This window comes from Protopterus annectens, chromosome 1.part1 (assembly GCF_019279795.1).
Source record: "Protopterus annectens isolate FY-2018-M chromosome 1.part1, PAN1.0, whole genome shotgun sequence".
NCBI classification, from domain to species: Eukaryota; Metazoa; Chordata; order Ceratodontiformes; family Protopteridae; genus Protopterus; species Protopterus annectens.
The window spans coordinates 1358985551-1358998532 of NC_056726.1; the positions used below are offsets into that span (position 1 = coordinate 1358985551).

At 39.5% G+C, this 12982-nt stretch overlaps 1 protein-coding gene across 1 annotated transcript in view; it reads left to right on the plus strand.

Annotated features, from left to right (window-relative positions):
- The window catches only part of SMAD4 (SMAD family member 4), a 2088766-nt gene extending 2078677 nt beyond the window's left edge, over nt 1–10089 (plus strand). The window contains exon 12 of the mRNA XM_044082137.1: nt 3627–10089. Within this exon, the coding sequence (XP_043938072.1) occupies nt 3627–3838 (212 nt within the window). The 3' untranslated portion in view covers nt 3839–10089. The remainder of the gene's footprint in view (nt 1–3626) is intronic.
- Nucleotides 10090–12982: the final 2893 nt, after the last annotated feature.

The window sequence follows — 12982 nt, forward strand, 5'->3', positions numbered from 1 at the left end:
TCAGGGCTGTTGCTGCCTTTCTTGAGGCAAGAAAGCTCTGAGGTGTTTGGTGTTCTGTCTTAATATGGAACTCTTCTGGAACTCCGTGTTGTGCTGTTAAGCTTTGCAAAGCTGGCCGGATGGCAGAGATGAGACAAAAATAGCTTAGACTACTGCGGCAGTGATGCATTAGAACATCTACTGTTGCATTAAGTTTACTTGCACAGCTTTACTATTTTGATTTTAGTTCTCTTAGAAGAATAGGCAAGTGCACATGTTCATCACCCATGCCCCCAGGCAGACCACTCATGTTTACCCAGTTCTTCCTTTGTCAGGCTTCACTGAAGAAGCAGATTTGTCATACAAGATCCTCTCTCCTCCTCATAGTTTACCACAGACATCCCTTACAAATGGACTCAAGGGGAGCCTCTTCAGTTTGGATTGGATATTGATTCCTGGTCTTCTTTAACATACATTGTGTGCTGCTTAATTCATTAACACCTGCCGACAGTCACTTAATGAGGTGTTGCTCCCTGACTTCTTGCAGGCCAGATGAAGAATTACTTGAAGTTCAGAGTCAGAGACCATTTAAAGTTTATCTGTTGATCCTTGGCATAGAATCATGGATCCTTGACTGAGACCCAGATGACCAGGGTTCATTTAGCCACTTGGACATTGGAGGAGTCAAGCAGGGGGAGGTGATAACTGAACAGCTGTCTGCTTAATCATTCCAGAAAGAGAGCAGACTGACAAGTGGGGGTTGGTGCTAACTAATGATTATTGTGTTTCACTGTTGCAGTAATTACTCCTATGGCTTCCTGGCTTTACAAGCCGAAGGCCAGCCTGAATAACAGGGACTTGTTCACTATCCTAAGGCCTGGCAGATACCTTCCCTTCAGTCATCAGGATGTTGGTGTGTAAAGGATCATCTACAGGTGCCATTTCCTCAGTTTGTTCTTATTGTCAGAGTCTGAATACCTGTTTTGCATCCTTTTCTGAAAATGTAGGCGTGAGGAAAATGTAATGTGTGTGGAAAGTACATCTTCCAGTGAGGTTTCCACTCTCTGATTTTTCTGGGTCAGGAGCACATCCTGTCCAACCGTTTCCAGTGCTCTTAATTAAACAGTCACCCATTTTGGTGTACAGATCAGTCACTTCAGAAATGTATAGAATAACAGCATATGTGGCTGAATCCTGCTTATGGTATCCTCCTTTCCCTTAGTCAGTCTTCCATGCAAAAGGAAGGAGAGGCCTCCAAAAGAACCAGACAACACATTTTCTGTCTGATAGCCAGGCTCAAGATTCTTGAAGGGGAGTTGGGGTTGGTCTGTTGGTTAAGGTGTTTACCTCACAGACACAAGGTACAGGGTTTGAGTCTTTTGTTTGGAAGATAAATTGGCTAATCTTAAAATCAACAACAAGGGAAACTAGCCTGGTACTGACATATGAACCTGTGAATGAGGTGAGACATTTTCTTAGTCCCCTCCAATGATCAAATGTGTTCAGTTGAGACCACTGTCGAGACCTCTTCAGAAGCTGCATGGCTTCTGTGCCATTGATGTCCCTTCAAGCTGAGTACTCCCAGGTATTGGGCAAGTCTGATGCCACTAGGCAGGCACCAGTTTCTGATACAGACATCCTTGTAATAGAGGAAGAAGGTAGAATCCACTGCAGTTTTGTCAAAAAGGAGATCTCAGAGGACCGGATTCAGGTTGCAGCCACTGTTTGCAACCTGAGGCTCAGATACCTAACGACACACACAAATCTAGGCACAACCCACTGTAGGCAAAAAGCCTGTCATGTGCTTGCCCTGGGCTTTGCCACTTGTGCTTCATTCTCACCATACTCATGTCTTCCTGCAGGACTTTATTTCAGGACTGCAGAGAACCTTGTACACTTCATGAGATCCAGGCAGCTGCGCTCTCAACTGGCCTATGGCAAAGGACCTCCCAGGCTTGAGGGGCAAGTACCAGGGACACTAAGTTAAGATTGTTAGGAGTAGCTTTCAGCAATCGATAATCAGCTGAAATGTGTGCAAAGTAGGAACATTTTAAATGAGAAAAATCATCAACTTTTTGCTTTACATGTTTGGTTAAAATATTTTTTTCACATTTAGTTGCATAATCTTAGCATTGATTACTGAATATTCATTACTACAGTCAAGTTGTACTGTAGTAAGAACTCTGTATGGTCTGCCTTTCAAGCACTGTGTGTTTGAATGAAGCAAGGCAGTTATGCAGCTAGCACTGCAGGCATGAATCAGTTATCAGCACAATCAGTATTGTAGGTAAGAATGAGTTAATGCTGTAAAACCGTATGTGGAGAGAGGCACATTCTTTTGAGATATTTTGTAATGATCTTCTTGGAGACTGTTCCTTTGAAGATCATTTTAAAGGAAAATTCCACCCTTGAACAAAAAAAAAAACCTCTCTTTTTTCCTGACCTATTTTACCACCTCAAAATCACACAAGTGCTTTATTTGTAATTTTAGCCTGTTTTCCACAACATGGCTACCAATGGAGCTTGACATATCAACATGAACTTGTACTCCCTCAACCCTTTCTGTTTCCCATAATACTTTGTATGACTCTCATGCCAGATATAAGGAAGTAACTTTGAATTCCCATGCCGTTGACATATAATGGGATGGGGGGGGGGTCACTGTTATTTTCTTTACCTTCTGTAAAAGGACTGCTTCCTTTCTGTCTCTAATCACCCTCAGTTATGTTTGGCTCAGACCTTGTTTTACACTGCACTTAGAAGTTATCCATATACAGCCAGAAACATAACTAATTTGCAAGTCTTTGTTCAGTGTTTTCTTTTGAAGTTCAAGAGGAATTGAGAGTCCCCTCCCCCTACACTACTGCAGAGGTGTTATAAAACTGTCACTGCACTAAGAGACCCTTCCAGAATCAGTTCCTCAGACTACAAAAGAAAACCCTGAACAAAGGCCTGCAATTTACTTTTCTTGTTGTAGCTGGATAACATCTAAGTATAGTGTAAAACAAGGTCTGAGCCAAACATAAATGAGGGTGATTACAGACAGAAAAGAAGCGGTCCTTTTACAGAATATAAAGAAAATAACAGTGACCCTCCCAAATCCCATTAATATGTCACTGGCACTGGGAATTCAAAGTTACTTCTTTATGTCTGGCATGAGCCATACAAAGTATTATGGGAAAGAGGTTTGAGGGAGTACAAGATCATGCTGATACATCAAGCCCTATTGGTAGCCATGTTGTGGAAAACAGGCTAAAATTACAAATAAAGCACGTAGTGATTTTGAGTTGTTAAAATAGGTCAGGAAACAGAGTGAAAAAATTTGTTTTTTTAGTTCAATGGTGGAGTTTTCTTTTAAGTTTGTGTGTAATAACACTTAAATTAGATTTTTACTTGTCATTTCTATTCAGCATTAAAGCCAGCCTTGCAAAAGTAAATGTATAGTATTTCTATTGCAGAGTTTAAGTATCTACATTCTTTTTTTAGCCTGATTGGGATAATATTTCATGGATAAAGGTAGTGGTTGAGCTTATAATGATACCAGTGAATTAATCTTATGATTATCATTGCAGTACTGTTTTTGTTGCTGTTTGTTTAGAAATAATTGATTTTTTCTGAGGTTCACCGTTTTTCTTTTGCTTTCCTAGGCCTTTCAGCAGCTGCAGGAATTGGTGTGGATGACCTTCGCCGCTTGTGCATCCTTAGGATGAGTTTTGTAAAAGGATGGGGACCTGATTACCCAAGACAAAGTATCAAGGAAACCCCTTGCTGGATTGAGATTCATTTGCACCGTGCTCTGCAGCTCCTTGATGAAGTACTTCATACCATGCCAATAGCAGATCCACAGCCTCTAGATTGAGGCCTTCATAATGGCTGAACAGTGAACTTTTAAATGCAGTTTTGTGCATAATCCGAGGACATATTTTATCAATATTTGACTTGATTCGAGCAACACAGAAACAAGAGATTAACAGCAGATTTAAAATCTCTTGTATTTCCCTGTGGGTAGAACTGGTAACAGAACATTGACCTTGATTACTGTATTTTGAAACATCAAGTGATTTTATATGTTTTCTTTATTGTAGGTCTGTGACCTAGATACTAGATAAGGGAAAAAATAGATTATGGTTGTGATTTGGCAACCCACTTGGCATGTCCCCTGAGCACTGTAGCCTCTACCATAATTTTTTTTTAAATAAATTACTTCTGTGCAACAGAAAAAACAACAAAAATTTAGTCCTTAAACAACCAGCATTTAAGAATTATGTCCATGTATGTTGGGGTTCTCCAGTTGTTGCCGAAATGTGAGGAGGCATTGTGGATCTCTACATAAACTAGCTTTTATGTGGAATGCAGGAGATTTCACCTTCTACTCACTCGCTCGCTCTCTCTTGTTATCCCTCTGTCTGTCCCTCCTTGCTATCTTTTTCTGTAAATGCGCACACTAAATTATCACCCACGTTTGAGATAATATTTTTCATCAGGTCACTTAATGATGTCCCTGTGTATTTTGTTTTAAGGCAGTGTAGGAAGTGTTTGCAAGGACTGCCAGAATCATACATGCTATTTTTTTCGATATTCTTGATCTTCTTCCTCACAACATCAGTACTTATTATTTTTGTCATTTTAAATAGTCTGATACGGACAGTAGCAAAGACTTGAAAGATGGATGGGAATCTAGCATTTTTAGTGTGAGTAATGTTTTCAAATGCAGCAGCAGTGTTTATATGCTTATATAATGCAGCTTTGCTAGTAAATCCATTCTCATTTTTAACAGTTTTTACAGACATATCACAGTGTCTGCTGGTTCATTGATAATGCAGAATCTTTTATTTGCTGTTTCATCTGAATACAATAAGGTTTTGCAAAATGAAAATTATAAACCCCACACAGGTTGCCTTAGCCAAATGGTGCTTCCTCCATGGGTGTCTGTTTGATCTAGCAGAGTTTGACTGTGTTTCATTATATTGTAGCATATTATCTGGGCTGCAAAGAAGTGCATGTATTTAATTTTTGCTGCGTGAGATGACATTTGACAAATATCTTTTCACTGAGTGCCATCAGTACTGAAATTTGAGACCTGTGTAGTATGTGAGCCAAGACCATTTTTGTCACCTCCATGTCCCTTAGCTGAAGTGAAAAAAATATTTCCAGTGGGGAAGTCATAAATATGGTGTGGAGGGGGGTGTTGGAGTCCGTATTTTAACTAGTGTAATCTTTTTACACTAGGAAGGAGTGTGCTTGAGTTGAATAAATGCTTTGATGTCACTTTCCATTTCTGGCCAAATGGTCTGCGTGGAAATATGTTCATTGAAGTACTATGATGTGAAAATTTGCTTAAATGCTTAAGCTGGCTAGAAAGAACAATTTACCATTGTTTATGCTTTTTAACAGTCTGGGTTTTTATTTCGAGGTAATGGCTACGTTAGCACTTTAATGACAATTGTGTTTTGTAATATTTGTTCACTTAAGCTTAGCCAACTGAGATGCATTTATTTTGTTCAGCTGAAAATCAAATTAAGTTTGTGTTTTACTTGTTAGTCTAATGGGTATTCTTGGGCCAAGTTACAAGTTAAATGTAGCTTGAAAACTGTCCAATCTTATATGTGAATTTTTTTTTTGTTCTGTTCATTAGATTAAAATACAGGCCTGATTAGAACACTAAGGGAACATCTGGGTTATATTTCTCAAGTCCTGCTGATATTTGCAGTCTTTCATTGAGCAATGAATAAACATTAGAACAGAATCAGAATGCTTCAATTTAAACTGCATGTGCTACCAGTTAAATAACAGGTGAACCATAAATGGAAAAAAAGGAAGTGTCCTTGGAAATTTACTGTATTTATTGAAGCAAGTCATGCATGCTTGATTATTCACTAACAATTGAGACTCGTTTAAATAATTTAAAGATAATTGTAGTGTATTGGGATTTTTGTCATATTTGATGACTTTACACTGCTGTGACATTCTTTTGCAGGGTGTTTTCTAGTTGACCAACCTCGCACTTTTTTTAAACTGTTAGAATGTGTAGAATTGCTGGAAGATGAGTCCACCCATTATCCCCATGATTTCAGAAAGTGTTTGAACAATACTAAAATAAACATGTACGAGAGGCCTTAGGGATTCAACTTCATTGAAGTCTACTGCATGCCGTATGTGGTATAGCTGATGAGTAGTTTTCATATCAACTTGAGTAACATGTTCAACTGTAGAATTTCCAAGATGACTTCATATGCCTCTTGAAATGGTTAAGATTTGGAATTTACTCTTCCATTGTCCTCAGCTCAGAATATTTTTTCTAGTTTAAGTACTCAAGCACGCATGCATCCTGCTCATACATGCCATTGCATCATATGCTGAACTGTGGGAAAGCACCGAGCCCTTATTAAACTTATTTTTTTCTATTTGTATAGATCGGTCATTAATCTTTTGTATACATCACAAACAAAAAAAAAATTCCAGCATTCAGTACCTGACATGTCAAAAACATTTTTCAATTTGCACAATTTTAAGCAAGCATCCAAACCAGCACTGCTGTAGTACTTGGGAGCAGAATGTGAAATGAAGCATTGCCAGCGTTCAGCCATTCAGTGAAGAAGAGGAAATAATTGATTGCTTTATCAATTATTCTCAAGGTGGTAGCTGTAGTGCTTCAACAGCACAGGACTAGAATGTAGTCCCTAACTCATATCCAGGCATTTGCAGGAAGAGCATGAGAAGGTAAGGAAGTCAGAGATTAGACATTAACAGAATTTCCTGTTAATGTCCATTTATTTGGTGGCTTTACAGTCCTTATGAGTTGGAAGTTGCACCTCAGTTAGTGAGGGGGTTGAGGTCCCTCACATCTGATGTTGGCATTCTTTGGGGGGGGGGGGCTCACCCCTAGTGTCCTGTACATCTCCCCCATGTTATTCTGTCTATAACATGCCTGTGCCTAGTTTACTGACATGGATTAGATTTTCAGGATTTAGCAAAGGCTTGACACTTTTAGTTGGGACTGATGACTGATGTCGTGCTGCTCAGATGACATCCAACTCCACCCCAGAGCCTGGCTTCTCATTTAGAATTCTGTTCTAGCTTGTTGTGCATACCAGCTGAAGTCTCAAAATTGAAGCTACTAGAAAGCTTTGCATTCATTATATAGGTTCTCTGTCTGGCAAGAAAGAGGTATCCCTGTGCTGACTTAATCTCTTAGCTTACACCTGATCTGATTTACTCTGACACCATTAGGAAGTTATTTTGCTGTCAAGCTACAAATTTGATATCCATGCACATCACATCCTCACAGGGAGCAGAATTGTAGCCTAGTATGGACTGCTGAAGAGGCTTTACATCTTTTTCTGTCTTTGAAACGCTTGTCCATTTTTGGTTACATGTCTGCCTTTTGAGTAGTTTGGTTTGGCAGCTCTGAAATTTATATCTGCAAAGGCACTTTTCTCAGTGACCATCACCACTGCTTGCAAGTACTCCAGGCTGCAGGCCTTGCAGCAAGCATTTCCTTTAAAAATAACCCTTATTTTCCTATAGAAATAGTTTCACATTTGACATTAAACCGGTTAATTCATCTCCCTGTTTTCTTTGTTGAAGTAGAAGCCAAAGAGAACCCCTTTACCTCTTTATACCTGTATGTATTGTCAAATCAAATTTTACCCGAAAAAGAGTGGACGGGTTCAAAAAGTGCATAGCTTACTTTTTCTGCATGCACTCTTTCCGTAAGAATTGCTAAGTGCTTCATGTTTTGCCATCAGGTGGCTAACCACCCTGTTGTTGCTGTAGGCCACTGTACCAGGAAAAGGACGGTTTCTGGTGCTTGTTTGATAAATGTTTTGATTTGTGGACATTTGTGCCATAATACTTGTTTTTTTGGTTCACAGTTTCACCAGGCAATATTGCTTCAAACATAATTTAGGAGTTAAGCTTCCTGTCATTGTTTTCATCACTTAACCTTCAGAACCTTCTCTTGCTTGTAGTCCTTTGTTTGACTGTGGCTTCCTGGGAAGCTTAGTTTTCACTTCTTGGGAATTCTCTGTAGTTACGATATGCAGAACCCTTCCAAAGATGGATGAAGTAGATTGGTTGATATTTGAAGATGTCTGCACATCTTCAATGGTTGGTAATTACACTGCAGTCCCTTCAATGTCTGTATAGATTTTTTTGAAATTCCATCACGTATGTAATTTATTATGTTTTTTCTTATTTATTTATTTTTTTTTTTTGTGGGTTTCCTGTCTTGAAGTTTTTGCTTGCTTAGAGGATGGGGTTCAAACTGTGTTCTAGAGGGTTAGGTGTGATCTTTCAGACAGACGTATGATGCCTTGGTGTGCACTGTCAGGAAGGATGTCCACCCACAGGCAGAGAAACTAGGGATGATTCAGAATGTGCCCAGTTTGAAGATAGTGGAAGAGGGAATCACAGCTTTTACCTACTGCAGAAAGCATTGTCACAGATGTAAATAGATACATTTTTGTTTTCTTTTCAGGTTTGTCTTAACAGTGACATATTACCACTTTATAATAGCATATCTCTGTCATTTTGGGCTAGTATCCATTTTTTGCCTCAGAACAAGAAGTGTTAACGTATTTGAAATGTTACAATTAGGCAATTAGGTGTGTGTGTGTCTGTAGACAGTTAGATGTACCCCCCACCACACACACACAATTTTGGTTGATCTTGTCATTTTATAAGCCCACTGGCTTTATCTCGTTAATGTTTTGGTTAATTGTTTTGTAAGCCCACTGGCTTCATCTCTCTCTCTCTCTCTTTAGCTGTCTCTTTGTCACTCTCTCTATGTGTACATATACATACACACAGTCACATCAGTCATGGCAAAGGTTCTAATGGTTGTCAAGAGAATGAAAATGGCTTGGGAAAGAATATTTGTTTTTTTATGACACTAGTATAACAATGTATTGTTGGAATAATGGTCTGTGTGTTAGCTCTCCCTAACGTATCAAAGGATGTTTATTTCATTTGCTGGATTTCAGTATTTTTTTTTTTCTCTATTGATAACAGATGCCAAAGAATAGCTACCAGTCCTGTCTTGTTGAGCATCCATGTATGGTGACATTTTTCCATCCTATGTAATGTAAATTTAGCAATGGTACCTTGATTGGCAAAAAAGGAAATTAGTTAATATTGGTGTTGAACAGACTTTACACAGTGATGTAAGCATATTGTGAATGTCAGTGTCAGAAAAGTCTCAAAACAGTCAGGCAAATGCTATTTAAATTAAGTGAACACTGAAAGCTTTAAATAAACTCAATTTCTGAGGACAAATGTACCTGAACAGAGTGCAGTCACTGAGATAGAACTTGCAGAATATTTATCTTTTTGTAGACAGCATATTTTTTTATGCAAGAGGCATAATAGCTGCTGTCTTCTCACATAATGTATCTACCTTTTTACACTGGACTGCACATTTTGGGTATGTAATTTGGGAGATTAACAAACTCCCCTTGTTGGTGCCTCCAAATGGGTCTTTTTTAGGAATTTGACAAACAGTGACAGTCTCAAATAGAGTGGCCCCCTGTGCATTATGTTTCTGTCTTGTGCCTATTTATTGTCAGAATAGGTCCCAGCTCCTATTTGACCATGAATTGAATAAAGCAAGTATTAGAGAATGAATGAAGAGCAAAACTTCAACACTGATCCTGTGAATTGCAGAGTTTGCACCAGTATCATTGACAGGTATCTAGCAGATAATGTACAAATCCACTCAAGAAATTACACAAACATTTGTTGGCCAAAGCCCGAATCTTTCAGAGAGGGACAGGTTAGTCCCTAGTTTCAGTTTCATTTTTGCACTGTTGAAACAATATGCAGATGTGATTTTGTTACGTATTTTGATGTACAATGACAGTATGTTGACATCCGTGCAGTTCCAGCAAATATGAAGAAAGGAGATAAGCAGGTATGAAAGTCCGTTATGGCTGTGTGTTGAGATGGATTGTCCAATTTGCTGCATGGGGCATTCTTTTGAATTAAACCTGCATATTGACAAACAGTTGATCAGATACAGTATTAGACATGTGCAATCATCAAAAGTCATTCAGAATTTATTTTGTTTCAGTATATTAACATTTTAATTAAGAATAAACATTTTTAATGTTTTGTTTTGCTTAACTTCTTGTGTGCTTGTTACTTTTGCCTTCTGGAATCCTGTGTCAGTATGTCTGTTATAGAGTGATGCAACATCAGTACAGCAGTTTAAAATGATAGGTATGTTTTGCAGAGAATACCGCTGTTGTGGAACAGACTTCCCATCCTCATCAAACAAAGTTCATCCCTGTCCATTTTCAAGCACAACTTAGATCAATGGATGAGAAACAGAAAATTTACCCCAGGACCCCCCCCCCCCCATAGTGCTAATGGAAAGATGCAGCTCCTAAATGCTTTATCCCATGCATGGGTTCCCTCAAATTATCTGTGTTATGATCCCAGTTATTCTCATTAGAGTAATATGCAATTGTCGACCATGAGATGGTTAAGGCCAGTCTATAACCAAATGGGCTAGGCTATTTTGCGGACAGAAAGTGAAATTGGCAAGGCTTAAAATGGTCTACAAGAAGGGCAGCTAGCCTAGTACTTACCTGTGAACCAGTGTAAAGGAAAGCACCAGACCATTGGCATAGGGCCAAGGCACCTGCCTGTGATATTGGTGACCGAAGACTAATTGTCTCAGTAAGTCTGAAAGCCAGTTTGAGAGAGAAGATTAACCAATCAGTGGTTTACCTGTAGGCTTAAAGCAGTTCACATTACTACATCGCTAGGCAGAAAAAGAAAATCGGATGCACTTCCATATAAGGCACATTTCCTGCTTTCAAGCAGGCTCTTGTTTTTCAGTACTTTTCCACTATTCACAGTTTACTCAGAGTTCGCAGTACAAAGTCCATCTTAATGCATGCAGATTGTCACATACTCTATTTCCTTAAGCACATACTTTGGCCGTTCATATTCTACAGTCCCCCATTTGATGCTGTGTAAGCATCACCATTTAGTCTGTCATACATTTGCCCTAAGTCTAACATAACCAAGTGGCTGGTTCCTTCAGCATTGTCACACATTTTTATTTCATCATCCATATTTATGACTGCAGACATATAAAACTTTGGCACCTTTTTAGTAGTCTTAAAAGACATTAATTTCAAAATCAATGCTTTGATTAAAAACACAAGAAAGGCAATAAGAGCTAATACTGCGATTAATAAAATTAACTTCAATGGTCCACCTCTCCATCCTGAGAACAGGTTGGTTAACCATGCCCATGTTGAGTTATCGGCCTCCTTGGCCTTAGAGAGTTCGGAGACTCTCCGAATGAGTTCGAGATGACTTTCAGTTTCTTGCTGATTATCAGGAATAAATGTACAACACTCCTCCTGGATTGAAGCACAAGTTCCACCTTTTGCCGCTAGGGTGAAATCGAGAGCCATATGGTTTTGGAGGACTACAGCTCTCATAGCAGTCAGTTCATCAGTCACTAGTTCTAAAGCAGAAAATGTGGCATTGCTTAATACTTCAAGCAATTTGGACAGTTTTCTCAGTTCCCCAAATTGATTTTACTGCTCCGTATGCTGTAATTATACCAGCCCACGATATGACATCATCACCCAAGTCCATATGAGATAGTCTTTTGGTGCCAGCATGAGCTAAATCATGATGATAAATCCATGAAGCGTCAATTTGGCCTACCAGATTGGCAGGCTTTTTTACCTCTCGAAGGTTCCGAATTTTCCCTTGAGGCAAAACAGATACATGGATGGCTGGGACTAAGCTCAAGAAACAGCTACCAGACCAGTTTCCCGGTAGCCGTTTATAGGCCTGTCTACCAAATATAAAATACAATCCTTCTTCCAAGAGCATAGTGGAAATGTTTGTAGTAACATTATTATTGAACACTACTTAGGCAAATACATCATCTAAATCTAAAAGTCGTGAGAGTTGTGAATAATTTGTCATTGTGGGGCTATTTTCAAAGATTTTCGTTCCAGTCACATTACAGGTCTGCCATTCTGAATAATTCTTGAATAGTCCAGATACAGAGGCCCACCACACTGAATAGGAAACAGACCTATCCCGTGCCGTAATGTTAATTGACTGTAAGGTTGTATAGTTAATAACGGCACATACTCTCTGAATTGTTATAGTGCAGTTACTTGAGCCAACTTTCTTTATTCCCTTTTGTTTTAGGCATAAAATGCCTTGCTGTCGATATGCCATAGTCAGAGGTACAGTTCGATTTGAATGTGTCTTTTTACACAATCCCCCAGAAATGTTAGAGGATGGTGGAATAGTTTTCAGTAGGTAAAGGACTAGCTGTCATTGGCAGGCTGTCATGCGAAGTGGGAAGAGCTGCACAAATCCCAATCAGAAACGTTGAAGTTAGAAGCGTAAGCATATTTGATGGCCTGATAGGTGTTGAAGGGTGGATGCCAAATAGCTTGCTTGGTTTGATGCGTCGATGGAGCAGGAAATAGTAATGGCCACATTAAAAATATCAGTACAACAAGAATGACCACCAAAATGGCTGTCCAGTATTTTTGAGGAAATGGTTGTTGCGCTTGCGTGGTCTCAGGAGTTTGAAGTTTTCCAAAGGGATAGATGTTAGGCATTGTCAGGTACTGAAACAGTTCTACTTCGAGTACGAGTTGCAATGGGAGGAGAATCTGGAGTTGAAAAAGGTAAAGGCTGTTGGTCTTCGGACAGCACAACTTTTTTGACGTGTGAAATGTGGATCCAGATGTTCATCGTGTTTCACTGTTGCAGTCATGACTGTAGGGTTCTCCCCTGCCGGCAGACAGTCCTCGGTCGGCCAGAATCCCAAAGTCTGGGTCCGGCGTCGGCTGTTCAGCCATGCTCCCTGACGTTAGAGCGCCAGGAGTACAAAGCTGACAGCCGACGCCATGTTCTCCAGTCTTTCTTGCCGTGCGTGAAATGTGGATCCAAGTTGGAGATCCTTGCAGTCGCACAGCAGATGATGTTGTCAGAAGAACCAGGAAGGGCCCCT